General features: G+C 48.6%; 2 protein-coding genes across 13 annotated transcripts in view; both read left to right on the forward strand.

Moving 5' to 3' along the window:
* Window positions 1-3229: 3229 nt before the first annotated feature.
* On the forward strand, window positions 3230-6438 carry RHEBL1 (RHEB like 1). Its single transcript, XM_024575746.3, has 8 exons — window positions 3230-3516; window positions 4112-4183; window positions 4526-4593; window positions 4869-4951; window positions 5041-5097; window positions 5301-5348; window positions 5693-5774; window positions 5941-6438. Exons 1-8 carry the CDS (start codon window positions 3465-3467, stop codon window positions 6028-6030), a joined length of 552 nt encoding a protein of 183 aa, XP_024431514.1. The 5' UTR covers window positions 3230-3464; the 3' UTR covers window positions 6031-6438.
* A 3019-nt stretch (window positions 6439-9457) lies between these two features.
* KMT2D (lysine methyltransferase 2D) overlaps window positions 9458-12869 on the forward strand; it is a 39986-nt gene continuing 36574 nt past the window's right edge. For 7 of the 12 annotated variants that reach the window (XM_053921538.1, XM_053921544.1, XM_053921545.1 and 4 more), the window contains exon 1: window positions 9458-10649. In XM_053921538.1, the coding sequence (XP_053777513.1) occupies window positions 10620-10649 (30 nt within the window). In that variant the 5' untranslated portion in view covers window positions 9458-10619. The remainder of the gene's footprint in view (window positions 10650-12869) is intronic. The other 5 variants (XM_053921543.1, XM_053921541.2, XM_053921550.1 and 2 more) reach the window with 1 other exon arrangement.

Below are 12869 nucleotides of genomic sequence, written 5' to 3' on the forward strand. Positions count from 1 at the left end.
TTCCACCAAAGCTGTGGAAAACCAAGAATACTTGAAGACCTATGGAATGCAACCCATAATTTTGATGCAAAAATAGTAAGAGTAGTAAAAATGTTTTCACCTTTCATAGAGATACTTAAAACAGTTTGTTGGGAGCATTTCATCTTATTTTGTCTCAGTTGTTTGAGACATAACAATATGTAATGCTGTCACTAGAAATTTTATTCCAAGCCCATTTACCTAATGTTAGGATAATTTGCTTCCTTTATTTGATCCTATATTGGTGACCTTTATATATCTATGATCTTTAGGAAGTAACCATTTAGGCATTACTTTTTTAGGTGATTGATATTTAATAAACAAATATCTTTGTCCTGAGATTGTAGAGTGGTTCATTAAACATTTATTCCTAGTCCCCTTTTTTCCCCTTTCCTTCACTATAGAGGGTAGAAAATAAAAATGCTAAAATTTCCAGGCTCCCTTGCTGCTAGAGATGACCACATGATACAGTTTTGTTCAAGATGATAGATGTAGCTGAAAATCTGCTGAGATTTCTTATTTAGTAAGCCACAAGAGTAGAAAGCCCTTTGTGTTAGACCTTTTGCTTTCTTCCTGACTAAAACAAAGAGACTTTGAGGATGATTAATAAAGAGATTATTTACAAAGACGTGGGCAGGGTGTAGAGAAACCACAAGGGGTAGAACAGTACCCCAGGATGAGTATCAGAGAGGCTGTTACCATGATAGGCTTGAGGGGTAAGGAGAGGGAGTTATTAGAAGCAGAACAAAAGAGCTGTGTTGGGGGGGATGTGCCTTGAGAGGTGCTGTGACCTTTAGTGGGGGATGTAGACACTGTCCTCCCTCCATTTGATCTCCTATGAGTGCTCTCCTGTGACTGAACCCCATTGGGATTTAGGGGGCAAGGTCTGCCCCGTGGACACAAATCTGGCTGGAAAAGAGTGGAAAGACAAACAGTGTATAAGGCATCTCTTATGTAACTTTATATCCCTGCTGTGCAACATGTAGTAAGAGTGCCTGGCTCAAAGTAGAAGATGAATAAATTTTTATTGAATTTAATTGAATCCAGTTCTTTGTTCTGTCTTACAATACTTAAAACCCAATCTGGAATCACCACCAACCTCACTCAGACCAGTTACCACAAAAATTGCTAATCTGCAAGGAACTTCCTTTACTCCACAGAAAAAGTATTTTGGGGTTTCTTTGTGAGGCCAGATTAAGAAATGGCTTTTTGAAACAGCTTTCATAAATCTGGACTTTTTAAAGCATCAGATGGTTCTGTAGTTTTACAAAGCCTGTCCTCTGGTATAATTCAATTCTTAAATACCCACTTTGCCAAGGCATTCCAGGAGAAATAACTTCTGTGTGCTACCAGTATGACTCTCGATTTCCACATTTGTAACATAAGAGCTAACCATCATTCAAGTCTCAGGTACCAATGTCACTTTCTCTCAGGCTTTCTAGGATATCACATTAAAAAAAAAGAGGAGTGTCACATCCCAAGTTACCCTCTAGCCCATTAATATCTTGTTTTTCTCATTGTAGTTATAACTTTTTTGTTGTAACTTATTTATGTTTTATTTGTAGATTCTTGGTCTTCTCCCAAAAGAATACTTGCTCTTTGTAGAGCAAAGAACTTGTCTGTGTTGTTCTCTGTTCTTTTCCCAGCACCTGGAAAGGTGCCTGGGACATGGTGGTTGTTTGATAAGTATTTGTTCATGAATGAATGAATAATACCAATTATCAACCTTACGGCTTTTGAGAATATTAAGTGAAATAACAATGAAATGCACCTGTTTTCTTTTCCTCACCTCCTGTATCCAATCCTTCAGCAAGTCAGCTTGACCTCAGCCTCAAAACGTACTTCCAAGAAATCCCAAATTCTTACTTCATTCATGTCTACCACCCTCACCTTTCACGTGACTATAAGTAACAGTATGTAGCTGATCTCTCTGCTTTCCCACTTGCTCTTGTCCCCTTCAAACCCCAATCCATTCTCCATAGTGAGAGAGATTTTAAGAAATACGTTTCAGATCATGGCTTGCTCCAAGTTAAACATCATCAGTAGCTTTCTAGGTACTGGAATTAGCCCAAACTCCTTTTACATGGCCTGGTTCCTGCCATCCTCTTAGGCTTCATTTGCTTTAGGCTAACTGGTCTCTCTCTGTCTCCTAGAATTAAAAAAAATATATTTTCATTTTCATGCCAGAATACTGACACTGAAGGATTCTTCTGTGGGAATCTTGTGCTAGCTGGCCCCTTATTGTCACTCAGACCTGCATTTAAACAGAGCTTCCTTTGAGAGGAAGTATCACTAATGTAAAATGATAATTTCTTGTTTTAAAATTTTTTATTTATTGACTTGAGAGAGAGGAAAGGGGGGGGTTAGGAGAGAAAGATTTGTTGTTCCACTCATTTATGCATTCATTGGTTGATTCTTGTGTGTGCCCTGGCCCGAGATCCAACACAACTTTGGCATTTTCGGACAACGCTCTAATCAACTGAACTACCACACCAGGGCATAAAATGGTCATTTCTATTATGCTGCCTTTTGCACCTAATACTACCTAGTATTTCCTTGTTTATATGTTTGTCTCTTCCCAAATAGGTTTTAAGTTTCATGAATTCAGAGACCTTGTTTCTCATGTTCATCACTCTATTCTCGAAACTGGAGCAACGCCTGGAACATAAAGTATACACGTAGTAACTATTTGTTGAATAAATAAATAAATGTGTTGATGATGATGTTGACAACGAAACCTCAGACGTCCTGGCCACAAATTCTAACAATTTTCCTGAGAATAATAATTGCAGTTCCGAAGTTAGATCCTGGAAGACTATGGAAACATGGCAGTAAAGATCTGGGGGTGAAGGCTGGGAAAAGCGTTGGGAATATATCAGAACTTTGGCCTTTATTTTCCTATCCAAGGACCCCAGAGACCTTGCAAAAGGGAGGCCTAAAATCTTTTGACCAGAAATTCCAGGCCAGCCACAATGGGTATTTTCTATCAACGATTCTCTGCAGCCACTTCTGCTAGGTTGCAAATGCGCAAACACCTCTAGGACCCCGGGTTCCTTTCTGTTTCTTTATGAATGAACCGGCTCCAGTATGCGCACGCGCAGCTTCTGGTTCTCCCGCTACACGTGAGGCCCGCCCTTTCCTCCGGCTGGTGGCCCCACCCTAATCCTTTCCAATAGACCAATGGCAAGAGGCCTGGGGGGCGGAGCCCAGAGCAGCGCGGCACTGTAGTTCCTCTAGAGCGCCGCTCCCTTGCTTTAGTCTTGCTGTGTTGTGATCACGTGGCGAGCTGCGGGCGCGGCGCTTGTTTTGGTTTCTCTAGCTTGCCCTGGCAGCTTGGGGTGAGCGCTTTTTTGTGCCGGTTGCTGCACCTGTCTACACTGTGACCTCCTCTTCTTAGGGCTTTCTCAGCTCACAGTTCTGCAAGCCCTTCGGGGCCGGCTCCTGCCATGCCGCTAGTCCGCTATAGGAAGGTGGTCATCCTCGGGTACCGCTCTGTAGGTGAGTCTCCGCCCTGGGGAGAGCATGGAGGCACCGCCGCTTTGTGGCCAGAGGAGGCGCGCTGTCTCGGGAACGCGACCCGGGAGGAATGGTGGCATCGTTAGGATGGAGATGTAGAACGGGGATTGAAAGGATGTTGGAGGAAAGCCTGGGGTGGTGGTAGTGTGTGGAGGGCTGCAGGAAGCGGGATATGTAACAGTTAATGTGGACTTGGCTGCCGGAACACCGGAGTGGTTTCCAATGTTACTCTGGGCGACAGGGGTGGGGTCCGCGTTTGATGACAGGGCGCGGTCTGTGTTGGGCAAGTCTCAGGTGTCCGGGTGTGGAGCAGACTTGATCCTAGGGAATCTCGTTTCTTTCCTGAGGTGGGTGGATAAAGGCTTCCTCGGGGCTACTGAATGCATTCGGTAGGCAAGGTGCAGAGACCCAGGGCTGAAAGAGAGTGAGGGTAGGTTAAGAGAAAGCATTGCATGGGGCACTCACAAGCTAGGGTTCTAATTTGGGGTCCCCTTTGCTCCGGGGCCACAGCCCAAAAAGACAGAGAGTGTGAATGTGGATAGCTGATTTAGATACAACTTACCACTGCTTCCCACAGGGAAGACATCTTTGGCACATCAATTTGTGGAGGGCGAGTTCTTGGAAGGCTATGATCCTACAGTGGAGAATAGTGAGTGGACTTCTTCCTAGGGATGGGTCAGGGTGGGCTTGGGTGTCCCACACACCTCCATAATGTTGGATTTTCCTGGTGCCAATGAATGATTTAAATAGATATTAAATCTAATCTCTAGCAATCCTGTTCTGAGTGGAGCTGGAGTGTGGATTATACAAGATACTGAGTCCAGGATGATGTAGATGTAGACAATAAGAACCTTAACATTGTCTCTCCAGTTTCCTGGAGAGCTCCCTGGACCTGGTCCATCTATGTCTCTCCCCCAGGGTTAAGAATGTATCAGGGCACATGTCACTAGCCTTATGAGGCACTCACAGTCAAATTTTCTTTTCTTTTCAGCTTACAGCAAGATAGTGACTCTTGGAAAAGATGAGTTTCACCTACACTTGGTGGACACAGCAGGGCAGGTACTAGTTTGGGTTAGGGTATCTAAATGTGACAGTTCAGTCCTGGGGGATGTAGTCTGGTAGCCCCTGTGGCTCATGTGTAAAGTAGTATTAAAAGGAAAGCATTTTAGCATCTAGTAGCATGTAGCACTCATTGGAGCTACTCCATAAATACTTGTTGAATAAAAGTGACTGGAATCGGGAGTGCCCCAGGGAGGGTACCCAGGATGCAGCCCACCAACGTTTGACATCTGAGTGTTATGGATCTAGATATTGGTGTTTCTATTTCTTGTCAGGATGAGTACAGCATTCTTCCCTATTCATTCATCATTGGGGTCCATGGTTATGTGCTTGTGTATTCTGTCACCTCTCTGCATAGGTAAGTGGCCAAAGTTGTAAGTGGGGGACTTGCGAGGATCTGAGGGTTGTCCCAGAATAAAGTTATAGCTCCATTTCTTGTGTTTAAAGCTTCCAAGTCATTGAGAGTCTGTACCAAAAACTACATGAAGGCCATGGGAAAACCCGGTAAGTGGGCCTAGTGCATAGAGACATAGTGTGGACACTACAGCATAGGAAATAACAGAGAGGAATATTGGCTTTAATTAGGGAGCAGGCTGGAACGTAGATCTTGTCTGGTTTGCTGGGGGATTGTCCAACCCTGATGTGAAGAATGTTGGGGTCCATGGGCAGTTGGAAGGGATCCTGTGGTAACTGCTGTTTCCTCACAGGCTGCCGGTGGTGCTAGTGGGAAACAAGGCAGATCTCTCTCCAGACAGGTATGGAAATCTCTGCAGCTCAAGGCAAAGGAAAGTGAGCTGGACTAGAAATCAGGCATGCTCCAGTCCTGGCTCTGCCACTGATTGAACAAGTCATTTCACCTCTTTTTGTTTCTAACTTGAAAGTTAAAACAAGATAACCCTTCTGTTGCAAAAGCTGTAATTTCATATTTCAAGCCTCAGTTCCAGGCTTCTTTGTTTTACTTATAGTTTCTCCTTCCCCAACCCTCCATCTAAACCTTGGAAGTGGGATGGGTTAGAAGAAGTCCAGATTCTGTAAAGATTTTGCAGAGAACATGAAGACATTACTGTCCTCCATCTTCATATCCCAAATTTGCTTCTAGGGAGGTGCAGGCAATTGAAGGGAAGAAGCTGGCGGAGTCCTGGGGTGCATCATTTATGGAGTCATCTGCTCGAGAAAGTCAGGTGCTGGGCCTGAAGATTAGGGAGATGGTGGGGTTGGCAGTATTTTTCTTATGGAATTGCTTGGTGTTGGGGATGGTGGAGGAGTGGAGTATTCACCTCAGAACTGGATGGTATTATTGGCAGTGAACTCACTGACTTTTTTGCCCTGAATCTCTATCCCATGTAGTTGACTCAAGGCATCTTCACCAAAGTCATCCAGGAGATTGCCCGTGTGGAGAATTCCTATGGGCAAGAGCGCCGCTGCAGTCTCATGTGAGCCCTCAGGCATGGTGGAGCTGCCTGGATTCTTTCCCTGGCACTTGCCAGGCTCCAATGGGGGCAGGTTCTCAGGACTTCACGGGTATGGTTGCCAGCTGTGTCCCTGGTCCTCTGGGCACACAGTAGGTACCCTCATGTTTGCACACTTTCCCCAGGCTCCAGCGGCCTGGTTGTCAATGTTTACAAAAGGGGCAAGAATGTCTCATGGGCACTGGCCTCTGTTTTTGCTAAATGAATTCTTATAACCTCCTGGGTTGCGATATGAGTCCTGGGTATTGTTTATTCAGGACCCAGTCTCCTATGTAGGTTTTGGATATTGTCTGGGTGAAGGGAGCTGGGGACTCCAGAAGTGGAGCTGGCTCCCTGGGGTGACAATGTATATATGCAAATAAACTGAGAAATCTTTTTGTTGTTGACTTCTCTGTGTATGGGAAGGGCTCAGGACCACTATCTCCTTTTTCAAGAATTGATAACTATAGTCTTTGGTGGGGAATCAGGGCTAATTTCCTTCCAACTACCTCATTCTGATTCCTTACTCATTCAGAACCATTACCCTAAGACTTACTACTTGCCTTTCCCAGCTTTCGGTTTCCACTGGGTTCTCCCTATACAGGTACCAGTTGGCTGCCACTCCCATCCAAGTTCATAGGCTCTCAAGAGCCCGTTTACTACAGAAACACCACCCTCTAGTGGCCAGCTGCCACATGCTGACCTAGCTTCTCTCCTGGGCCTTGGCATTTGCTGGAACTCAAGAGAGGGTAGGATTTGGGGACGAGGAAGAAAGCCCCCCCCCCCCCATTCCTAATGTTGTAAGAATTGGGAAGGAGTATGACTAAACTGGTGTGAAAATTTCATCTTTCTAAGAGAGTTAAGTAAGAAATAATGCCTCTGGTGTGTATTAATCCCCTGTGCCCCCATGTCGACAGTGCCTTTCATTAAAATAGATTGTTATGCCCTGGCTGGTGTAGCTCAATGGACTGAGCGTGAGCCTGAAAAAAAAAAAATTGTTATTTTTATACCTTTGGTGACCTTTTGATACCTTCTACACCTTTGGAGTTGTGCTCCCTTTTTTTAGGTGTCAAGGCTATAGCTTCTGCCCTTAATGACCCACGACTTCATTAGGAGGATGGATATATTTCAGCTAGGAAGGTTTGGTCCTATATACCTCTAATTTCAGTGCCCCTCCCCCACTCCCCACCTGTCCTAGGGCCTAATTGACCAATGCCTACTGAGGACTTACTTAAATGGTATCCTTCACAGGGAGAAGGGCATAGACTTCTGCCTACTGGGTAGACTAAGGTATTAGTTGGGAAGGATGGATAAAATCTAGGTGTGATTATTAGCTCTGACCTTGCTAGTGCCTGGCTCCAGGCTAGTTGGGCTTACAGTTGAGGATAATGGTTTGTCATGCCAGTTTTCAAAAGTCCTGTCAACTGCTTTTGCATCTCTGATCCAAACTCTAAAGAGAAATAAGGGCTACTGGAAGAAGCATACTGCAAAGAGCAACCTTAGTGGCTTATGAATCTCTAGGGTTGTTATCACCCTTTCTTTGTTACATTAAATTAGGTCTTTTTGCATATCTCAGAATACTCATGACAGGTACCTACCCTCCTGCTGCCATTCCCATGAGGCTTGGTATAGACTTACAAATACCTGAGATTTTCTAGAGGTATATCAAGCAATCTCAAGCCTACTAATAGTAAAAAGAATAGTGGTGAATGATTGAGTTACTCTTCCACTTAGCTGTGGAATCTTGTGTAGTCACCTAACCTGTTTGAGCCTCAGAATCTCATTTATGAAGTGTAGTTAAACCTTCTACATAAGGTTGACGTGAGAATTAAACTGAGGTGATACGTGGAATGTTTAGCAGTTTCTCATACATAATAAACGCTTAAGAAATGGTAGCTATTGTGTTATTGGAGGTCTTTATGGTGACAGCCTGCCTCCCTGCCTTTGGGTGCAGATAGTAGGGAGGGACCTTCCATTTTCCAACCTCTGCCTCTTGATTTATTAATTCCACTACAGCTGGGACAGGTGTGGGGTCACTGCTGGAATTTTTTGCTGAAATAGACCTGAATGGTCCTTGAAGGGCACATGATGTCAGTGTGTGGCTAGCACAGGACATGTCTAGTTCTAACCCCTCCAATGACTCTGGCCAGTAGGGATTTAGAGCTCCTGCGCTGTCCAATATGGAAGCCACCAGTCACACATGGCTATTTAAGTTTAATTCAGTATTAAAATTCAAATATAAAGTTCCTCAGTTGCATCACCTGCATTTCAAATAGCTGCATGTGGCTAAGTTATATTAGATACAGTAGCTACAGTGCATATTAGATATCGTAGCTATAGTGCAATGCCATCATTGCAGAAAATTCTTTTCCATAGCTCTGTAAACCCTTTCCCACAAAACTGGCCCTGCACCTGATTTGCCTGCCTTTCTCCACATCTTCCCTAAAAAAAAAAAAGTGTGTGTGTGTTCTCCTAGAAAAAAAACACGGCTATTGGTTGAATCATGGCTCTACTCACTAGATGTGGTTCGTTGGACAACTGTTACCCATTTTAGCCTTAAATCTTATTATGTGTAATACAGGCATAATTCCACTTAATGCATAACGAGGGTGAGGAATAACTAAGAGTATATAAAGTACCTAGCACATAGTTAATTTGTCTCCTCCTGACCATCCCTTGGGTAGAGCTAAGACAGAAAAGGTATTCTATTCCTCATCCAGACGGGGGGCGGGGGGGGGGTGGAGTTTGCAAGAAGAGTGTTTGGGATCTTGTCTAGAGTAACAGTACTTCAGCCAGGTAGCAACCAGATTCCACGGTAGGGCCCGTTTACCAAAATAGAGGATAGAGGCCCTGAAGATACGAAGATAAAGACTGCGGGTGGGGGCACCCGGGAAAGGAAGGAAAACTACATTTACGTTTTGATCGGGGTTTGTGTGTGTGGTAATTTGGGGGCCAGTTACTGACAGTCCTTTTCCTTCGTGAGGGGGTTTGAAAGTCCGAAGCAACGACTCGTTTCGCTTTTCTTCGGGGCCCGAACGTGGCAAAGAACCCACCCTTTGCAGCGCCAGACGCCGTGCCTCACTTTCTCCATTTGCGGACTCCAGTTCCCAGGATGCAGAGCAGCGGCCAATCTCCTGGCTCTTCTTCCATCCCCCTCCCGGGAAAGATTGCCCCTGGTGAAGTCAAGGGAGTAGTTTCCGTTTCAGGGACCTATAACTCCAAGGGAACGCGATTATAAAGTGGCTGAAGTCCTAGTTTCCTGAGCCAGGCATTGAAGGAGGCAGTTCCAGGACCCGGGGGAAGAGGAGGGGGACTTCATTCCCACGTGTCTGCCCATCGCCGCCCCGGCGCCGTCGGGGTTAACGCGTGGCGGAGGGATCCCGCAGCGTGTGCGTAGAACTGCAAAGTCACAGCCTTTCCTCCGAGAGGGCAATATCCCTCCGCCGCTCCGCTCCAACACAAAATAGGGCCAGCCTTCTCCTTTCTCCCCTTCTCGAGTGGGGTTCCCCAGGCAAAAGGTACCCGCCGGGCCTCGCACCGGAGGTTTCCTGAATCTCCACCAGCGCTGCCGAGATCTCGGGCCAGGAAATAGCCCCTTCGCAGGAACCACCCTACCGGCCGAACAGGAGGCGGAGGGGGGGAGGCGGAGCGGCGCCGCGCTGCACTACTTTCCTCTCCGGTTGCAAATGGCTGCCTCGTTCCCCACTTTCCGCTCAGTTTCCTGACCCCCCGGCGCCGGGAGCTGGGGTTGGGCCATGCACCTCTAGGCCCCCCGCGATCACAACCAGCCGGGGGTCGAGGGGGTGCCGCGGATCAGAGCCGGCCAAGCCGGGGGCGGGGCAGCTCCGGAGGCCAGAGGGGAAGGGAGGCGAGCGCAGGGCCTGGAGCGGCCGGAGGAGAGCGGGCAGAGGGCTCGCACCGCCCGCCCCTTCCTCTTCCTCGCCCACCTACCCTCCTCCCTTCCCCGGGGGGAGCAGAAGGTGGGGGGCTTGAAGCCGCTGAGGGCGAGCGCTCGGGGCCGAGGAGCCCGGCGCTGGGTGTGTGTCAGGTTCAGCCCTGCGGCCCCGCCGTCTCCGCGTCGCCGTAGCTCGCGCGGCCCCGGGGCGCCGGCCCGGGCGGGGAGAGGGGCTCGGCGCTCCTGAGAGGGTCTCACGTTCCATCCGGGCCCGGCGCGGGGCGTCGCGGCATTCCTTCCGGGCTGCTGGGGAGGCGCCTCGACGTTCCATCTGGAGAGCCTCGACGTTCCGCCCGAGCCCGGCGCGGGCGGCTCGGCCCTAGGAGTGAGAGGCCGCCCGACGACGCGGATGCGGAGCCTGCTCGCCCAAGATCAAAGCCACCGGTGCTCTCTTTGTGTCCGCTCGGGATTCACCGCCCTCGGGCTGTCCATGGAAACCTAAACTGTTGGAACCTGAAGCATAGAACCCCTTTGGCTTCTTGCTTTTTTTGGAGGGGAGGGTGGCCACTCCGACCTGGATTTACCGTTCTTGGCCCCCTTAAGCCCCCCCGTGCGGGGGGCGGCTGTGATCGCTCTGGCGGTTGGAGGTCGGGGAGCGGCCCGGGCTCTGGCCATGTTCTCGGATGAGGATTTCTGGATCGCCCTGTGAAGAGGTGAGTGAAGTCCGCCCGGCCAAGGCCCAGAAAGGGTTGGACTGGGGGCATAGCCAGATGGACTATCTTGGCCGCAGCTAGCCTTTAGGTTGGAGAAAGGGGTGCCAGGGTTGAAGAGGGTTCTTTTGGCAGGGTCTGTCAAGGGAACATGAGCCAGTGGCTAGGGCAGAACTGAGGCCTGGTGTCTTGGGGTGTGCCTCTTTAAAGACTGGGGGTTCAGGGAACCACGGGAGTTTGGGAACCTGGCCAGATCGCCTCTCCGCCTGTTTATTTTTGTGTTGGGGGGAGCTCTACTAAAGTAGGACCCAGGCCCTGATGCCAGCACCAATCCCCGTCTGCCGCTTCTCCGTCAGGGTTCCTTGTGGGCCTTGGGAACAGAACAACTTGGGAGGGTGGGTAGGGTGCCACTGCCAGGTGAGACTTACTGCCAGGTTGGACTTTAAGGTTGTTCTTGCCCATTGGGGCACCCAGAGCTGTCTCAGGGAGACTCAAGGAACCCTCCATCCTTCACCAGGCCTTATTTCACTGTGGGCAGGGAAGATGTGAAAACTAACTAATGTGATTAAGGGGGTGGCTGGGGTAGCTCTGGCCTTGCTGTTCAACTTCAAACTACCTCTGCCTGGCAAAGTGACCGCAGCAAGGCCTAGTGCTGTCTTAGCCTGCTTTACCTCCCCTCCTCTCGGGATGGACATAATCTCCAGGGGATTATAGAGGAGGCAGTTGAGATTTGCTCCCTGTGAATGTGGGCTGCAAAAAATGGCTTTTGTCTTCTACTTTTTGTAGGCCTGGTGTGGTGAGCGAGTTGCCCATAAGTCCTTGGCCAATCCTTCAGGCCCCCCCTGACCTCTCCAACCCTTTTTGATCAGGGAATGTTAACCAGCCCTCTGATCCTGTCCCAACCCTACAGAATAGGGTAGCTGGTACCTCTTTGGAGGAGAAAAAACCTGATCAGAGCTGTTTCTGCAGAAGCTAGCGTTTCCAGCTCTGACTGGAGGGGTTGGGGAGAAGGGGTGTGCATGTGAGTGTACGAAGGGTGCAGCTTGAGCCTCAGGTCTCTGGGCACTGGGCTGGGACAGCCCCTCTCACAGCTGTCATGCTGCCCAACAGGGATTTGGCTGCTGTGTTTTGCTCCCTCATTCCACCCCCTGCAACATACATATATGAGCTAGATCTCTTTGAGCCTGGTCTTGAAAAGGAGAAAATAGGGGCTTTGCCCTTGAAAGATTTCTGAGTTGTAACCTCAAGGTGCAAGGGGGCACAGGGGTGGTAGAGTATGGCTAGCTGTCACCCATGCTCTCCTGCCTCTTATGAAGGGCCCCTTCTGTTGTCTGTCCCCAAAGAACTTCCTTAGGAGGAGCCTCTCATTATTAGTTGTGGCTTACCCCTGGATGATTTGGGCACAGTCCAGAGGGTCTACAGGGCCAGTGTGTTGCCATTTGGATTCTTCCTGGAGGGCCAGCCCAAAATGGGGTGGGGATAGGTGTGGTTTGATTCTCAGGTTGGGAACCAGGAAGTCCTGAGTCCTACAGAAGAGCTGTTCACTCAAGAGCCTCCTTCAGCCTTTCACCTCTCCAAGCTTCCATTTCCCCTGTGGCTGGGAAAATGGAGTTAAAGCTTTTGGTCTGGCATAGAGGCATGGAGGAGAGTGTGCTTACCCTGCCTTCTTCCTTGCTGTTTTGGGCTTCTTAGGCTTAGGACTAAGGGGAGCCAGCACAGTTTTACTCCCTAGATCTGTATTTGGGGATCTCTAGTTCCCCAGAGGAAGCCAGGCCAGGCATTAGCCCAGTTTAGAACTAGGGGGAAAAAACCCTTGGTGTATATGGGTGTGTGTGTGGTTTCTGGCTGTGAATGAGGGGACAGGGAACCTGTGGTCTTTATTTGTTTAGATCTGTTCAGGGGCCTGACAGCTGAGACTCAGCACTGGGGTGCAGTGCTAGACTGGGGCTCAGGCTTCTTGGAGTTGCCCCTAGATTCTTTTTGGTACAGCTTGGAGGACATTCTTTTCATTTCTTGATCTCTCATCTTCCATGGCTCCATGAGTGAGGCTCCAACTTTGGAGGATGTTCGTACTGTCTCCCAAGGCTGGATAAAGGTGGTTTCTTTACCTCCTCGAGCTTACCAGTTTGAGAGGGCTCCTTGGGGGAGGGCAGAGGAATTTGTCCCTGTGGCCTTGTGTGAGGCAGTCCTCCTCCCACCCACTGTATTATCACTGTTGCTTTT

This window comes from Desmodus rotundus, chromosome 3 (assembly GCF_022682495.2).
Source record: "Desmodus rotundus isolate HL8 chromosome 3, HLdesRot8A.1, whole genome shotgun sequence".
Lineage (NCBI taxonomy): Eukaryota > Metazoa > Chordata > Mammalia > Chiroptera > Phyllostomidae > Desmodus > Desmodus rotundus.